This window comes from Helianthus annuus, chromosome 6 (genome assembly GCF_002127325.2).
Source record: "Helianthus annuus cultivar XRQ/B chromosome 6, HanXRQr2.0-SUNRISE, whole genome shotgun sequence".
NCBI lineage: Eukaryota > Viridiplantae > Streptophyta > Magnoliopsida > Asterales > Asteraceae > Helianthus > Helianthus annuus.
In genome coordinates, this window is record NC_035438.2 from 73,517,120 (window position 1) to 73,534,450 (window position 17,331).

Consider the following 17,331-nt stretch of genomic DNA (forward strand, 5'->3'; position numbering starts at 1 on the left):
CGATCTTTCGCTGCTGTGCCTAGGACTGAACCGAAGTCGAACCCTTGCTAGAGGTTCCATCCCATTTTCGTTTGTTGTCGCTGGGAGTAGCAGAAGTAGTAGTGGTAGTAGCACCGATGCGCTTAGGCATTCTGTTCTGTTCCACTGCCTGATCTGTGAGACGATGAGCAAGACGAGTAACATCCTAGATGGTAGTAAGGTTAGCAGAGGTCACGTGGCTTTGAATCTCTGGTACTAAGCCTTTGAGGTACAGCTCAATGCGCTTGATAGGAGGGTCCACCATGGTTGGACACAAGACGGCCAACTCGTTTGACCTTTTCGTATACGCCTCTATCTCCGACCCTGTCATCTTCAGGTTAAAGAACTCCACTTCCAACTTGTGGATGTCATCACGAGTACAGTATTCCCGCTTGATCAGTTCCTTAAAGTCATTCCATGGGGTGGCGTTGGCAGCTACCAGCCCCAACATTTGCACTTGCGCATTCCACCAAGTCAGCGCAATGCCTTCGAGAGTACCAGTGGCATACTTCACCCTGCAAGCCTCAGGGCATTCACACATCTCAAAGACGGATTCGAGCTTCTGAAACCAATGGAGGAGTCCAACGGCCCCTTCAGTGCCACTGAATGTGCTAGGACGACAGTCCATGAAAGTCTTGAATGTGCATACAGGTGGCTGAGCATGCTGACCTCCTGCTTGTGCGGCTGCAAGTGCCGCAGCAACTTGTTCATTAATCAGAGCCGTCAACTGGCCTTAAGTCATGTTAACGCGTCCACTCATGATCTTCATATCAAAGGGAACATGGGTGAGAAAGGTTCGCGTAAGTGCGCTGACAGAAGAGAGTAAGCACACAAGTGTTCTCAAACAATAGTCGTTACGTTTATCTAAGCATACTGTGAGCAAAGTTCTATGTAATCTAGCAAGTAGGCAATGTAGACATGAATAGTATCACCTATAGTGTTGAGTCTTGCACGTGGAGCGAAGCGTCGTTGTGGATCGTTGAGCACTGTACAGGTTATAGTCCGGTTTTAACAAAAACTTTTTCCTTTTATTAAAACCAAGTTCTCTATAACCAATGGCTCTGATACCAATCTGTCACACCCCCAAAATCCACACGCGGAGTATCACCGCCTGGAGGCGTGACTGACCAGGATCAAGCCACCAATCATATTGAACATAACAAGTAATAAGTAAAATTCACCACACAATATGAAAGGTGTTCAAATCAAAAACGTAGTTATGTGTTTAGCGGAAACATAATTGTAAAACCCAATGTAAGTGTTACGTACGAAATAAAGTAATGTTTTTAGCATGGCACATTCTGCCATGTCCCACAACGACCGCGCCTCCCTGTGCAAGCTCCATGAGTACCTAACGACCTGCAAGGCATGTAACAACGAGTCAACAACAAAGTTGAGCGAGTTCACAGTTGGTTGTTTAGTTATAGTATTCGTTTCGTAAACCATATGTTCGTTTTGTAAACCATGTATCGTATTAGTTCGTATCGCGGTCTCCCAGACATGTTTGCGAAGATTAGTGGGGGCTTCCCATGTGCTACTAGACTAGTTGTATCTGTATTCGTATCGCGGCCTCCCAGACATGTTTGCGAAGATTAGTATTCATATCGCGGCCTCCCAGACATGTTTGCGAAGATTAGTGGGGGTTTCCCATGTGTTACTAGACTAGTTGTATCTGTATTCGTATCGCGGCCTCCCAGACATGTTTGCGAAGATTAGTATTCGTATCGCGGCCTCCCAGACATGTTTGCGAAGATTAGTGGGGGTTTCCCATGTGTTACTAGTCTAGTTGTATCTATAGGTGTCCTTCCCCGAACGAGGACAGTGGTACGTATTCCAGTAGCGATGAAAGTACGAGTATCATTCAATCCCATTCCCAACCCACCGGGAATCCCATGCCTTGGTAAGAGTGTGAACTCACCTTGGTTTGCTTGGCAGATACACGAAAAGGTTACTTGAGCTATAAGGGGGTCAACCACGTCCTAACATGGTTACCATACGAGTTAGGTCTAGGTTCAAGTAGTGCACGTAAGTTTGCATATAAACTAACAGGTTGCTAGCACATAGCGATCATGGCATACACAGGTAACACGTTAACAGTCAAACACATAATATATCCAAACCCAATGGTTGGGCTCGCACAAGTCTAAAGGCCCAACAACCTTGTGCGATTCAGTAATGGAACCCAAAGATACCTGGCCCAACCTGTTGTGCGTCCAGCACATCTTGTGCGAGTCATAACAGGTTATGCGATCCAAAACATACCCGGCCCAGCTAACATAAGAAATCCATATGCATGCGGCCCAAACAGAATAAACATGAGTCTTGTGCGGTCCGGATGGTCTTGTGCGACTGACCAGTCCTTGTGCGATTGAGATTGGCTGTGAGGCCCAACATTGTAACAGTTCAAGTAGTTTGTGTGTGGCCCAAGCCTTGTGCGATCGGCACTGTCTTGTGCGATCCACAAGTCTTGTGCGATCCACAAGTCTTGTGCGATCATGCATAACAAAGCAGTACTCTGTGCTTTATGTGATTATACCCACTTGTGCGATTCCCTTGTGCAACCAGTCTTGTGTGATCAGATCAGATTCTATGTGATCTGATCTTATGCGACCGAAGGGAAACTTGTGCGATTTGTTTTAATATACGAAAGTTATGCTAATCAGTTACATGGTTTCCATATTTGCACACAATTAGTCAACAACTAACAGTTTTAGATTATGCAAATTATCGATCAAACAAGGGTTTTATCACCTAATTCATATAAACCCTAATTATATTCGAAGCATAAACAATAACTTATCAATTCATATAATTTGGTCTGATTACATAAACATACAACCGATTACATACATTCAATCCTAATCATCATGCAAACAATCCAAAAACAGGACATGATAGTCGTTTAACATCTATTCGGTTTTAGATCACCATCATACAATCCGATTCACTAGAACATCATCATTCACACAAACAATTCTAGTTATCACATAAAATCATGGCACCCATAATATCATCTAATCAAAACAATAACAGTGAAACACTAACCGGTTAGAAGGTAGATCAAAGATTGATTCGATCAAGGGAAGATCTTCGAGAGATGGGGATGTGTTGCCGTCGGCTTCGAGAGGAGAGAATGAGAGAATAGGGTTTCGTGTGTGTGTTGTGTTTTGCAACTAATGAGGAGTATACATCCTCCTCATGGGTTATGCGACACAAAGGAGTGGGCCGAACCCATCATGGCCCGCCCTTGTGGTTCGAGTGCAAAGAGTATGGCCCGAATGGGCTTGTGCGATCGAGTTAGAGTTGTGCAATTCGGGTTACATACATTTGTTACACATAAACATATAACATAACATTAAATTAATCAACCAAGTTCATATAATCACATCACGTCCACATACGTTACATTAAACACAAAGATAGGTTCGAAATACGTGTTGTCACAAATGTTATCAATTAAAGAAGCCGAAAGGTAGGACCCGATAATGAACCAACATCACCCCAAACCACTATACGTAAATTTTATAAACTAGTTCATTTATAATTACATATATGTAAATTGGTTCATTTACACATATGTAAACTTGTTCCTTTACACATATGTAAATTAGTTATTACACATAAATTATTTGGTTTTTTCATATATGTAATCATAAAAATACATATAATATATCCTTAAATAGTGTTTAATATAAAAAATATAAATAAAATAATTGTTTATTAGCGGTTCTGAAAGTTTTGTAATATTCAGAGTTCTGAAATGAACCCAGCGCTATATATGTGTGTGTGTGTGTGTGTGTGTATAGGCGCAGGATTTATATATGGAAAACGCCTAAAAGTGTGAAAACAGTGAGAACGCCATGATCAAAACAATCTATGGATTAGAATGGCGCGGTGGCGTTTTCGTAAATAACATCACCTTTATTACTTGGACGCGTTTCATTATGGGTAAAAGGGTCTTTTTACTGCTCTAATACAAAATGCCAAACTAATGAGCAAAACGCCATTCAAAATTCCCGCCTTAACCTACAAGCCATACACATCAGTCTCTTCCAGATGAAACGCCATATTTATCTAAAACGCCATTCATACAAAAATGCCAAGCTTAACGATGAAACACGTTGCAGATTTAACATATAGATGTGAACAAACAGTAACTGACACTTTATTACTAATATTTATTATAAAAAATTCCCTCCTAAACTACGCGCCAAAAATATCGTTATATAAACGACGTTACCATCACTTCCATCATCACTTCCAATGATCATATGAAAAAAACGCCATCTTTAACCAAAACGCCAAATTTCAAAAAAAAAAAAAAAAAAAAAAAAAAAAGCCCCTGAAAGAAGAATAATGGCAAACATCGTTTCATGGAGATTCAACCTTAGAATCAACATATTCGTAATCCTTTTTTGACAACAGAAGAAGAGTGTTTGTGAAAACAATCAAAGCCATAATAAACTTGGAAGAAGAAGTACAAAGGGGGATCCTAGCACTTGGCGTTCCTCTTGATAACCTCTGTGAGAAAAAATAGACGGTTATAAGAAGATTAACCAGAAAATTTGGATCGAACAATGCAAATGCAAATGTGGACCCAGTCATCCGATCATGGCGCTTCGATGAAGACACTGATATGGTGATTGTTGTATGTGACAACGGGGAGCAGGAAGACTACACACTTAAAAACATCACGACCAAGCAGAGCCTTAGGTCCTAGAGGAGTTATACAACGCAACATGTTTGAACACAGACATGACAGTAAAATTGGCATTGTTGCATGACATGTTCACATGGAGGGTTCAAAATCTTCAAGAACAAGAGACCGATGAAAGTGAAAGTGATGACTTGGATGAGAAACTGGAAGAAGAATCCGAAGAAGAAGACGAGGGGAGCAATGGATACTTCTAAGACGAAATTTCTTCTGACGAGGAGTTTTATTTTTTTTTCTTTTCTTTTTTTATGTCATTTTCGGTGCTTTGTTATGTAAAGAAATGGGTCTGAAGAAAGTGATGAGCAAAGCGATGGGTACATCTCTGATGTAATACCATCCACAGAAGAATATTAGTTTAGTTTGATTTCGTCTTAGTTGTAATGTTTTGAATTATTAATGAATTTGGGAACGCTATGAATGCCAATTTATTTACTTTTATAAGACAAAAGGGATTAATTCAACTGGATAGATCTACAAAAAAAACAAAGAAAATGCCAAAAAAAATTGTAATGTTTGAATTATTAATGGTACATAATGAATTTGGGAATGTCATGGACGCCAAGATGTTTACTTTTATAAGACAAAAATGATTAATTCATCACGACAGATCTACAAAAAAACAAGAAAACGCCAAAAAATTGCAATGTTTGAATTATTAATCGATTATAATGAATTTGGGAACGCCATAAATGCCAAGATATTTACTTTGTAAGACAAAAACGATTAATTCATGGTGACAGATCTAAAAAACAATAAAACGCCAAGAAGTTTTTGTTTTTAACTACACGCCAAAAAATCCTACATGCCAAAAATGAGAACAATGTGTGAGATGCATTGGAAAAATAAAAATAAAAAGACAAAGAAGCCCCTCCCTTGATTATATCGCACGCCATGTGTTCGGCCAGGATCTATTGTCACCGTTTTCACACTTCCAACCGTTTTCTCGTGATCTCGTTTCTATATATATGTATATCGTTTGTATATATTTAGGAGTCAGGATATACTAGTAAATTTATTTGGGTAGAAAAGTTAGGAAGTAATCTTGACCATCTATTGAGTAATCAAGGGCTAAGATTAAATGGGTGGAATTTAACACAAAAAGGAGGTGTGTTGGTTAGTTTAAGGGTATTCTATTCCATTCAAGTGAATAATTTCTCTCTTCTATAATTCCCCTCTATTTTTAAAACGTTAATAACTCTTTCTTACCACATTATTTTCTTTTTATAAAAATTGAACCATAAAAACAAGCGTTTTTTTTCTTTTTAAAACGAGTATGCTATTGCTATACTTTTGGAAAAAAAAAACATTCGATAACCCAGATGTGTAAAACGCAAAGGACAAAAAACAAAAAAAAATGTGTTTTTTCTAAGACGCAATGGACTAAAAACACAAAAGAAAGTGTTATTTCTAAAACGCAATTGACAAAAAAAACACAAAAGAAAGTGTTCTCTCTAAAATGCAATGGACAAAAACTACAAAAAAATTGTGTTTTTTTTTCTAAAATGCAATGGACTAAAAACACAAAAAAAATATTCTTTCTAAAACGCAATAGACTAAAAATAAAAAACAAAATGTTCTTTCTAAAACGCAATTGACTAAAAACAGAAAAAAATTTTCTAAAATGCAATGGACTAAAAACAAAAAAAAAAGTTCTTTTTAAAACACAGACTAAAAACACAAAAAAAAATGAGTTTTTCTAAAACATAATTCGAAACCCAGATCGTAAAACGCAATGATTAACGAAATTATTTAGATTTCTTACACGGATCGAAGTCGATTTCTTCAACGATTGACGAAATTTGAATGCTAGAAACACTGATCAACGATCGAATCGAAAGATCAAGTGTTTCGCTTCATAATCCGGAGTGAAAAAATGAGAAATTATATAAATTAAACTGTATTTCTTCAAAAAAGTTGAAAGCACACGTTCATTGAGTGTTTTAATCATTGATTGATGACAAAAATCGCACTATGAGGGAGTGATTATAGAAATAGAAAGTGAAGAAAAGGTTGAAGATGATGAGTTTTAAAGATGATAGGTTTTGAAGATGGAGTAAAAGATAAAAAAGAAGTTGAGATAAGATTGACTAAATACTCTTCCCTCTTTATTTTTTAATTTTGTCACATGTCACAATCTCATTCATTCAAACCCTTCCTACCCTATATTATACTTTCTATTTGATCCTCTAGTCTATAATTCCAATTTATTAAAACTAGTAGGTTTTCCCCGGCGCTATGCGACGGTAACTCAGTTATTATCAGTTCGGTTGGGTTCGTTTCAATACCGACACTCACTATAGTAACTGAAAGAGAAAACTAAAGAAATAAAGTCGCCATATGCTCAAAAGGATATCGACACATCTTTTATATCAATCAAAAACCTTAAAAATGAATACTGGTTTCTAATATTGCCGATATCGGTACCAATGTTATTTGCTCGAAATCGATTAGATGCATCACATATCGAGACTCGTATAGTTTACAATAAAAAGTACATTTTTAATATTGTTATCGGCACTCGTATAACATACAATACAAAAAAAAATATTTTGTTTTGAATACAAAAAAAAAAGAGTAAATACACATCGTCGGCTCTGGTTCTAGTTGGGCATGATAGCGGCACGATATCCATTTTCATGAAAAACTGTAACACAATGTTTAAAAGGTATAGTTACATAGTTAGATTAAAAAAACTAATATCTATATAATATATTAAATAAAAAAATTAAAAAAACTATATATTATTATAAAAATAAAGTTACTATTCATGTTTCAATATCGACACTCGCTATAATAACTGAAAGAGAAAACTAAAGAAATAAAGTCGCGATATGCTCAAAAGGATATCGACATATCTTTTATATCAATCAAAAACCTTAAAAACGAATACTGGTTTCTAATATTGCCGATATCGATACCATTGTTATTTGGTCGAAATCGATTAGATGCGTCACATATCGAGACTCGTATAGTTTACAATAAAAAAAATACATTTTTAATATTGTTATCGGCACTCGTATAATATACAATACAAAAAAATATGTTGTTTTGAATTAAAAAAAAAGTAAATACACATCGTCTATTCCAGTTCTATTTGAGTATGATAGCGGCACAATATCAATTTTCATGAAATACTGTACCACAATGTTTAAAAAGTATAGTTACATAGTTAGATTAGAAAAACTAACATGAGCAAGGTATTTAAAAAATAAACTAAATGATAAATAGTCTTTTATTAAAAAAACTCAAAAAGAATATTTAAAAAAAATCAAAACACTATTCATCACAAATTTAAATTAATATGTATAATATGTATAATTTTAAAATATTTTTTTTGGGTAAATTACTTTTTGAGTCCCTGTGTTTTAGTGGTTTTAACTAGTTGAGTCCAAAATCAAAAAGTTTAACGACCTGGGTCCCTATAACCATTTTCTTTAACCATTTGAGTCCAAATTTTAACCTTATTTGGACTCAAATCGTTATAAAATGAACAAAATTGAACTCAAAACGTTATAAAATAAATGGCTAGGGACTCAGGGCGTTAAACTTTTTGATTTTGGACTCAAGTGGTTAAAACCACTAAAACACAGGGTCTCAAAAAGTAATTTACTCTTTTTTTTTTTGAACGGCAAATTTGAATTACTGACGGACCACTGAAGTATCATCGTGCCACCAGTAGAACCACCCGATCATATCCATCTCCACTAAGCAATAATGCCTATACACCAATTCAGGAGGAAACCCAATAAATCTGGGAAAAACCCCCTTTGTGAGAATCGAAGCCATGACCTAATGGTCATAAGTCTTATCCCACCACCAAAATACCACTAGGCTATAATGCCATGGGTATAATTTTAAAATATTATTTATGGGGGTTTGATTATTTGGTAAACTAAAGATATTTATGGTTATAAAAATTAATGATAGATTCAAATTTTAAATACCTAGGAATTTACAATTGAATTTATTGTAGGAAAAATATAGAAATTTTTGAGAGAGGATGGGACGTTGTTACTTGACTTTATCTAAAATTATTTATTAGAAGTAGGATAGGATAAGGGTGGTTGGGGCACTTCACGGGTAGGAGTATATAGATAAGGTACCCGTATAGTAACACAGTTGTCACCCCCTAGGGTACGCCATGCGGGTTCCGGTCACATGTGTACTTACTAGCGCTAGGGTAGTGTAAAAGTATGAAGGATGGGGTGTTTAAGGTTGTGTGATTGATGGGTGGAGTAAAAGAGTGAGGTCCATGCTTCAGTATACTTGTGGGTAGACACCGTCATTGTTTTGTGGTTATAGGGTACATTGGGTGTAGAATTGACATGATAATATGGGATTGGTCAGGGCTACGATAGTTCCCTTGAGTGCTCCTTCATGTCTAACCGAAGAGAAACAATGTTTTGGTTTATATATTGACGTTTTGGTAGTGTCTTTGTTTTGTTTCAAAATGTATGGGTCCGATTAAAACAAGTTCACGACCCTTTGAACCATTACCAGTGACGAATCTAAACTTTTAGGTGACTCTACAAAAGTTGGATTCGTTCAAAAGAAGTTGAGTACAAGTAAATCCGGTCATAACAATTAATATTTACTTAAGAGAAAACGCCTGCAAATCGATCAAAATAAGATATAAATAAATTTAGTTAACCAACAATAAAACACATCACTTGTCTACTCTATTTGTGAGATAACTCTGGAGTTGTTTTAAATTTAAATCAAATTGAAAGGTTTTAGTTTAGAGTAAAATGCCAAAATTTTCCTTAGGTTTGGACACTTTTACCTGTTACATCCAAAATAAGATTTTTTTTTTCTTTTCTTTTTTTTTTAATTGAATTCCTAATGTTTTATTTTCGTTGTTATTTCCATCCAAATCACAAACCCAGTTAAAATGTATGGTTAACTGAGGGACAATTTTGTTAACGAATTAGCGATAAACATTTTAACTTGATAAATTGCCAGAATCATCCCCGAGTTAACGGAATTGCCAAAATATCCCTGAGTTACAATACATTTTAACTGAGTTAGTGATTTTTATAAAAATGAAACGTTAGGGGCCCATTTATAAAAAAAAAAGTGATTATTTTGGATGTAACAGGCAAAAGTGTCCAAACTTTAGGTACGATTTTGGCATTTTACTCTTTTAGTTATAATTTTATTTAAATTAAATGGCTGAATGTAAAAACTGTATATAAAATCTCAAATTCATTATATAATTTTATGCAAGGGTCGCTTTAAATTTGAGCTAACTTGGGATTTTTTTTATAACTGGTCGATTAATCCGAACTAGTGTATTACATGGAACCAACCGACGCTTACCACCAAATAACAGGGGTCATCGCAAGCTTTTGAGCCACAAATAATACATAATTGTTTTTTGTTATTTTCGAAACAATGTAGGTTCGCAAAACCAAAAAGCTTTTTCAAGAATATGTAGGCTTTCTCAAATTACTTATAAACCGAGCTCAAGCTTGACACGTAGAGCTTGAAACAAGTCGACCTCAGGTTAGAAAAACTCGAATTCAACTCATCTACATGGATACACTTGGTAAAACAGTTTAACATCATTAAGACCATTTCTCAAATTTCTTGAAGATAACTTAATTGTTCTACAATTTCTCAATTATTTCATACTCAGAAAAAAAAAAAAAAAAAAAGAACCCTAAATGGCATATGTTGTTGAGTGGGTTACTGGGTTAAACAGAAGCAGGCCCAATTGCCCAAACACTCATCAAAACACCACCAATAATAAAAATAAATACAACCAACAAACTCAAGTGTACAAACTACAACCATAACCATACACACATCATATGGGAAATTCCATCTTCACCAAACCCTTCATCATGTCAACAGAATCACCCCCACCCCCACCCACAAGCCAGTCCTTTGCACACACAATCGCCTCAACGGTTTCCGGTCTCAAAGAACACCGATAACGGTCCATCTCCTTGATCCCCGACTCGAAAACCAACTCAGGAGCCACCGCCGACACAGGAACAGTCAAAATATCACGAGCCAGCTTCGAGAGCGTCGGGTACTTAACCTTATTCAGTTTCCACCAACCCATAACATCAAACTCATGAACCCGCGGTAAAAGAGACTCCTCCAAGTACTGATCCAGTTCCGACTTCGACTGTTGACTTGTTTTTTCCATGATATACATGTCGAAATCAGTAAGCCCGAGTCCCGCTACATCCTCTTGTTTAACGTTTCCGTCTAATCCGCCAACGTACTCGAGAAACATCTGGTGTATCCCTTCATCCACCAGCTTAATATAACTCACAGCCTCGTCCCCGTAAATCTTTGTGAAACTGAACTCCACCAGCTTCATTTTAAACCGTGGGTCCATAACCACGGATATTGCTAAGATCAAACAACAGTTTTGCCAGTAGGTATCGAAACTCGCTTTCATCGGCTTGGCAATGGTGCTGATGCCGACATCTTCGCTTGTGGCTGAACGGTTCAACTCCAGCTGGATCTTCCACACTTCATGGAAAAACGTGTTTGTTGTCGATAGAGTAGGTGATGTTAGTAGATTTGCGGTGTCGAAAAGCAGCTTCAAACACGCGCACAGATTCTCGACCTGCTTCCATTCTTCACCCGTGGGTGATTTCGGGTAATCGGGATCGGATGTATCTAGAGACAAAAATACTTCTTTCAACTCGGAAGCCGCTAATAACATCTCGTAAGTGGTATTCCAACGGGTTTGATCATCGAGCGCTAGCGTTTTCGTGCTCGGTACTTGGAGTTGTTGCTTGAGTTCAAGAAACTTCTCTTCTAGCTCCTCCGACGTTTTGACATACTTCGCGCAGTCTCTGACTTTGTTGACCGTTTCTCGACAGACGTTAAACGCCTCGTGCGTCACATCGCTTAACGAACGAGCAAGACATCGATCCACCAACAACCGACCACCGAGGATATTCGGGTTTTTCTCCGAAAGCAAACTTCTAAGACTACTAATCCCGATTTCACTCAACTTTTGGTTGATCGTGATCGAAAACAACCGTCCCTCCATGTTCCAATCCGATAAGCAGGAAGATACCGCATGGCTGAAAGCCGAATCGGACTCGGGAAACGGCTCCATCACAACGTTTAGTAGCTTTCGATGCATTTTCCACTCGCTATCGACAAACTGACCCGTTACGAAAACGTAACCCGTTGTCTGGCATGAATTCCAGAGGTCAAGTGTGAGGCAAATCTGACCCGGCATCTCGTCAATCAGATTCTGAACACTCTGCTTTTCCTTAAGATAAGTTGCTACGCAGTCTCCTTGAACCGTACTGAAATTAACCGTATTGAAATTCGGCTGAAGGTTTCGCACAAAACCGACAAACCCGGGATGCTCGACAATGTGGAGTGGGTAGTCATGCAGTATGATCATCCGGGCTATCTCCTGGCGACACCGTTCAGAGTCAAATGCGGCATAAGGAACACTAGCGGTTCGATAACGCCGCTTAGGTGGATCAGTGGTTTGACTTTGACCATTGGTGTGACCAGCAGCCTCGTAGGATAACTTTGAAGGTGTGATGAACGGTGTTGACGGGTCCTGTTGATTTCGAAGCGCAACCGGGCAACCGCCTTTGGCAATGTGGCGTTTCAGGTGGCTGGTGCCGGCGACTTTGGAACCCGTGCTGTATGCAAACGACTGCTTGCATTGCTTGCAGCAGGCTCGTCTGCAGCCTGGACTAACGGTTTCGATGGTGAAGTATTCCCACACCATTGACTTCTTTTTTCGACGTTTGCTGGGCGGTGTCTCGACATTGTCTGTTTCGACTGCAATATACACCGGGTCAAGGGGCATTTCCATGTCAACCAGTGCATTATTCTCAGTAGGAATCATGTCCATCTTGAATGAAGAACAACAGACCTGGTTAACACAAAATACAATGTGAAAATTTCCGACACTATGAACCTAACATAATATTCGCAAGTGTGGATTTTTAGCTAAGCAAGTTCGGGTCAGTTTCTGGCTAAATATGCGAACATGTTTAGCTAAACGGGTAACGTTCGTGTCAACTTTATGGGTTTGCAAGTTGACCACATTTATCTTTATGAAATATTAAAAAAATGTATTTCATGTTATAAGTTAAATTGATTGAGTATTTTGATGTCAAAACTTAAAGTCAAAAGACAAATTTGTTTTAGGTCAAACGCAACTTTTTTGTAGAAATTTTTGTTTTAAATGTATATTTATAATTATAATTTTAGTGTAGCAATATGCAAGAAGTAAAAGATTAACCTGTGAAAACAGTAGTCATTTTCGGTTCTGTCATACGATTTTTGGGTTACAACAAATTGGAAGTAAGATGTTATGATGCGTAAACTATATTTATTCCCGAAATAATTACTATAAACGGTCAATTTTGTTAAAATAAATATAGTTTGGTGAAAAGAAATGCCAAACGTCATCAACAATTTAAGAGTAAAATGCAAGATGGTATTTAGGCCACTTTTGCTAGTTCAGTCCAAAAATAAACCTTTTGTATCTGGGTTTCTAAGTTTTCATTTTTGTTGTCATTTTCATCCAATTGGCAAACTGGGTTACAATTTTTTGTTACATCTTCCCTTTTTTTTATTGTTTTCATCATTTAATTAAATATAATATGGCATTAAATGACGATTATACCCTTCATTTAAACGAAAAAAACGACAAAAAGTGGGGAAGATAACAGAAAATTCTAACCCAGTGTGTCAATTGAATGAAAATGGCCACAAAAATGAAACCTCAGGGATCCAGATACAAAAAGTTTCATTTTTGAACTCGCAAAAGTGGCTACTCACAATTTAATTATATTAATTTAAGTACTATATAATTATATATTAGTGTATAGATCTTTGGCTCAGTTTCATTTATACTTCTTAAATCATGTAATAAAAATAATAGTTTCATCGAACCACTTATAATTTTATGTTTATGTGTTTCTCAAAATACAACTTATGATACGACTATTTTACCGTTTGGGTTCTACTTACATTTTAAAATTATATCTCATAAATATAATAAAAAATTCTGTAAAAAAATATGGTATATTTAAAAATGCCGCTTGAATATTTGGACCAACTTTTGCAGTCCATGTTACCATCATCATAATTATACACAAATTAATAAAATAAAAAAAAACACAATAATTTTTATTATTTTTTATAGATCGAACTCAAAAGTAAAATATTGAAGTCTCCAATCCATGGGCTAAACACCTACCTCCAAAAACTAGATCTACAATATTTTTATTTCAAAATCAATATTTGGGCTTCAAAAAACAAAACAAGAACTCAATATTCAAGCCCAGACAAACACATCTTTAAAACAACACTGATTGTTAATATTAACATTAGTATTATCGATGAATAAACAGACATAAATTTTAAACAAATTCAACAACAAAAGCCCAGACAAACACATCTTCAAAAGTAATAGTTAATCATCTTCTACCTATTAAAATTTAAACAACAAATTCAACAACAAAAGCAACAAGTTGAGAAACTGTAGGTTAATCTTGACGGGTTTTAATATGGGTTTTAGGGTACCGGAAATGGAGCTTCGTAATCGGATACGGGTCAAACGAATCAGCAGAAAAGTTATTTATGTCACATGGTTTTTATGTTTTATTTGGTCAAATATTGGTGTTCAGTCATGGTTAGTTTTACTCATTTGTATGTAGCTAAATGTGTGTATATATGTTTGGTGTTGCAATGAATAAAAGTGTGGGTTTGAAGCAGTAAAATAAGTTTCCTATTCGTGAGTTTATCTTTGTGTATTTTTGTGTTTTGAAACTTTGAAATCCAACAATTGGTATCAGAGCACCAGGCTCATACCGTGGGTTTAGTGAGGTTTAGAAAGAGGGCAGGTTTGAGAGTCGATTTTCGGAGAAGAAGGGAGCAGCCCTCTAAACTGCAAGAATGAGAAGAGAGAATCAATTCACTGAAGAGTGTTGAGTTTTGAGACAGTAGCGGAGGTTCCGTGTGAACTGAACATGGTTCTAAGTGAGCGATGTGGAGAAGAAATCGAGACTTGAAAAGGAGAGGTTCTTAGTGAACTGAATACGGTTCTGAGTGAGCCGGGCGGATGCATCGAAAAAGACGACCTAAGTGATCGTAGAAGGGTTCTGTGTAAGCCGTATGAAGAAAGTTCTACGTGAATCGATCGGTTCTTAGTGAGCCGATAGAAGAGGAGGAAGAAGACGATCTGTGTGATCAAAAACATACCTGCTCTGTGTGTGGCAGCCGTGAGAAAGGAGATCTTTGTGATCAAGAGAAGAAAACCCGGTGGTGCGGTTTAGAGAAAGAACCGAAGTTGTGTGGTCGAAAAAAAAACTCTATGTGAGTGGCATTGGAGACAAGAACCTGTGTGGTTCAGCAATTCAGGTAGAGACTACCTATGTGGCTTAAAGAAGATCAAGAAGGAGCAGTAGTGTGTGAGCAACCTGTGTAGCCGATCGAAAACCTAAGTGGTGCTGTGTGATTCGATCAAGGAGGAGGAACTGTGTGATCCAGCAAAGTCAGATCTTTGTGATCGAGGGAAGAAAATTGTGTGAAGACTACCGAGACCTGTGTGAGGTTCTTGTGAAGCCGTTTAAGAAAAAGAAGGCGAACTGCATCTTTGTGAGACATGTTCGAAAATAGCCAAGGAGGTAATTGTGTTTTTGTCAACAGGAGGTTTTGTGAAAGATTGGTATTGCATGAGATTATTGAAATGTTTCATGAATTTTAAATTCGTTCATGATACATTATAATGGGTCGGTGCAAGTTGAGATAAATTTGGAAATTAATTGGTCTTGGATAAGTCTTGAGACTTTTAATGCAAATCCAAATTTGAAATGAATTTACAAATCGAATATCATTTAAAAAAGGGGTTGTTAGGATGGAGTAAAAAGGTGGGGAAGCAACCAAGCAAGTTGGTTTGTGTCTATATTTAATTTGAAGGATGGAAGGAAGCAACGAGTAGCAGGTGAATTAAAAAAAAAAAACTTAGTTGCGATAAAGAAGAAAGCAACACAAGAGCAATACTGGAGTCAAGTCGGATCTTCATGAACTGATTAAGGCATGAAGCAAGTTTAAGCAAGAAACCCGATCCGTGCGGTTCGTTTAGCATGACGAGCAAGAAAGAATGAAGAAACTTGTCAAGATTAAGGGGGTGAGTGTAGGTTAATCTTGACGGGTTTTAATATGGGTTTTAGGGTACCGGAAATGGAGCTTCGTAATCGGATACGGGTCAAACGAATCAGCAGAAAAGTTATTTATGTCACATGGTTTTTATGTTTTATTTGGTCAAATATTGGTGTTCAGTCATGGTTAGTTTTACTCATTTGTATGTAGCTAAATGTGTGTATATATGTTTGGTGTTGCAATGAATAAAAGTGTGGGTTTGAAGCAGTAAAATAAGTTTCCTATTCGTGAGTTTATCTTTGTGTATTTTTGTGTTTTGAAACTTTGAAATCCAACAGAAACATGCAACTACAACCAGATGAGATCAAAAATGAAAATTTAAAGCACTACAAACTAATAATCGCGAAGATCAGAATGGAAATAAGCGATCGAGAGAAAGAAATACCTGCAACAGATGTAATTCGAAGGAGAGAAATCGAGATCCAGGAAGAGAGAGAGAAAGAGGAGAGAGAAGATTGGGCTTGAACCCGATAATTGAATTGGACTTTTTGTGTTGGGGTTTGTAGAGGAATTAATAATAATAAGAGTTTGGTGGAAAATATAAAAGTGTATTGGATATGGACTTTCAGATCCACTCAATTTCCAGCGTGTAAGATGGTGTCATTATGTGTTATGTGAAAAGTGAACTCAACTGGACCATAGGGAGGGTGTGGGTGGAGAGAGAGAGAGGTGTGTGGTGCAGCCCAGTGAACCACATGGTTACCGTTTACTAAAGAAGCATGGTTAGGTAATAGGTACTGTTCGGGACCTTATGTTTGATTTTTTAATAAGACCAGACTTTAAAAATGACAAAAAGAAATAAATTACACTTCTTGATTTAGTTGTTTTTTTTTTCTTTTTTTTTCTTTTTTTTTTTTTTTTTAACGGTGATTTTCTTTTTGAGTGATCAATGTCACATCGCCTAAACGACAGTCCTAGCCAAGATTTGCGCAGACTACGTTGTCTTAACCGGGATTGTGCTAGATTGGTCCGACTTGATTTAGTTTTTATTAGCGGATCGAATTTTGATTTAATTGTTCAGATGCAAAATTTTATTATGGTGACATTGTATAGTATTTTATGATTTAAAATATAAATTGGATTTTATAATATGTGAATAGATCGTTACAAGAACAAAATTTTGTGCAAAGTGTACACAAGATTCCTGGAGTGACAATAATTATTTGCAGGAAAGGTAATATGGTCTTTTTCTAAAGTGAATTACTCATGTTTTTATTTTCAAATGACTATAACTTTTTCATACGTTGATATATATATTTTTTTAAATTACGTCGCGTTAACGAGCACTTCTTTCACTTTAAATCTAACAGACTGTTGCTATAATTTTTTTTATTTAAATTACAGGATACATAATTATCCATTCAATATAAATAATTATATGATTACAAATTCAACATAAATCATTACGTGATTACACATTCAATATAAAT

General features: G+C 36.5%; 1 protein-coding gene across 1 annotated transcript; it reads right to left on the reverse strand.

Moving 5' to 3' along the window:
- Positions 1-10,296: 10,296 nt before the first annotated feature.
- LOC110865643 (zinc finger BED domain-containing protein DAYSLEEPER) lies at positions 10,297-16,473 on the reverse strand. The gene is made up of 2 exons (XM_022114971.2): positions 16,287-16,473; positions 10,297-12,602 (listed from the first exon to the last, which is right to left on the reverse strand). Exon 2 carries the CDS (start codon positions 12,579-12,581, stop codon positions 10,542-10,544), a length of 2,040 nt encoding a protein of 679 aa, XP_021970663.1. The 5' UTR covers positions 12,582-12,602; positions 16,287-16,473; the 3' UTR covers positions 10,297-10,541.
- Positions 16,474-17,331: the final 858 nt, after the last annotated feature.

Excerpts from the sequence above, each read along its gene's own strand:
- LOC110865643 (XM_022114971.2), bottom strand. The coding sequence starts at position 12,581 with ATGGACATGATTCCTACTGAGAATAATGCACTGGTTGACATGGAAATG.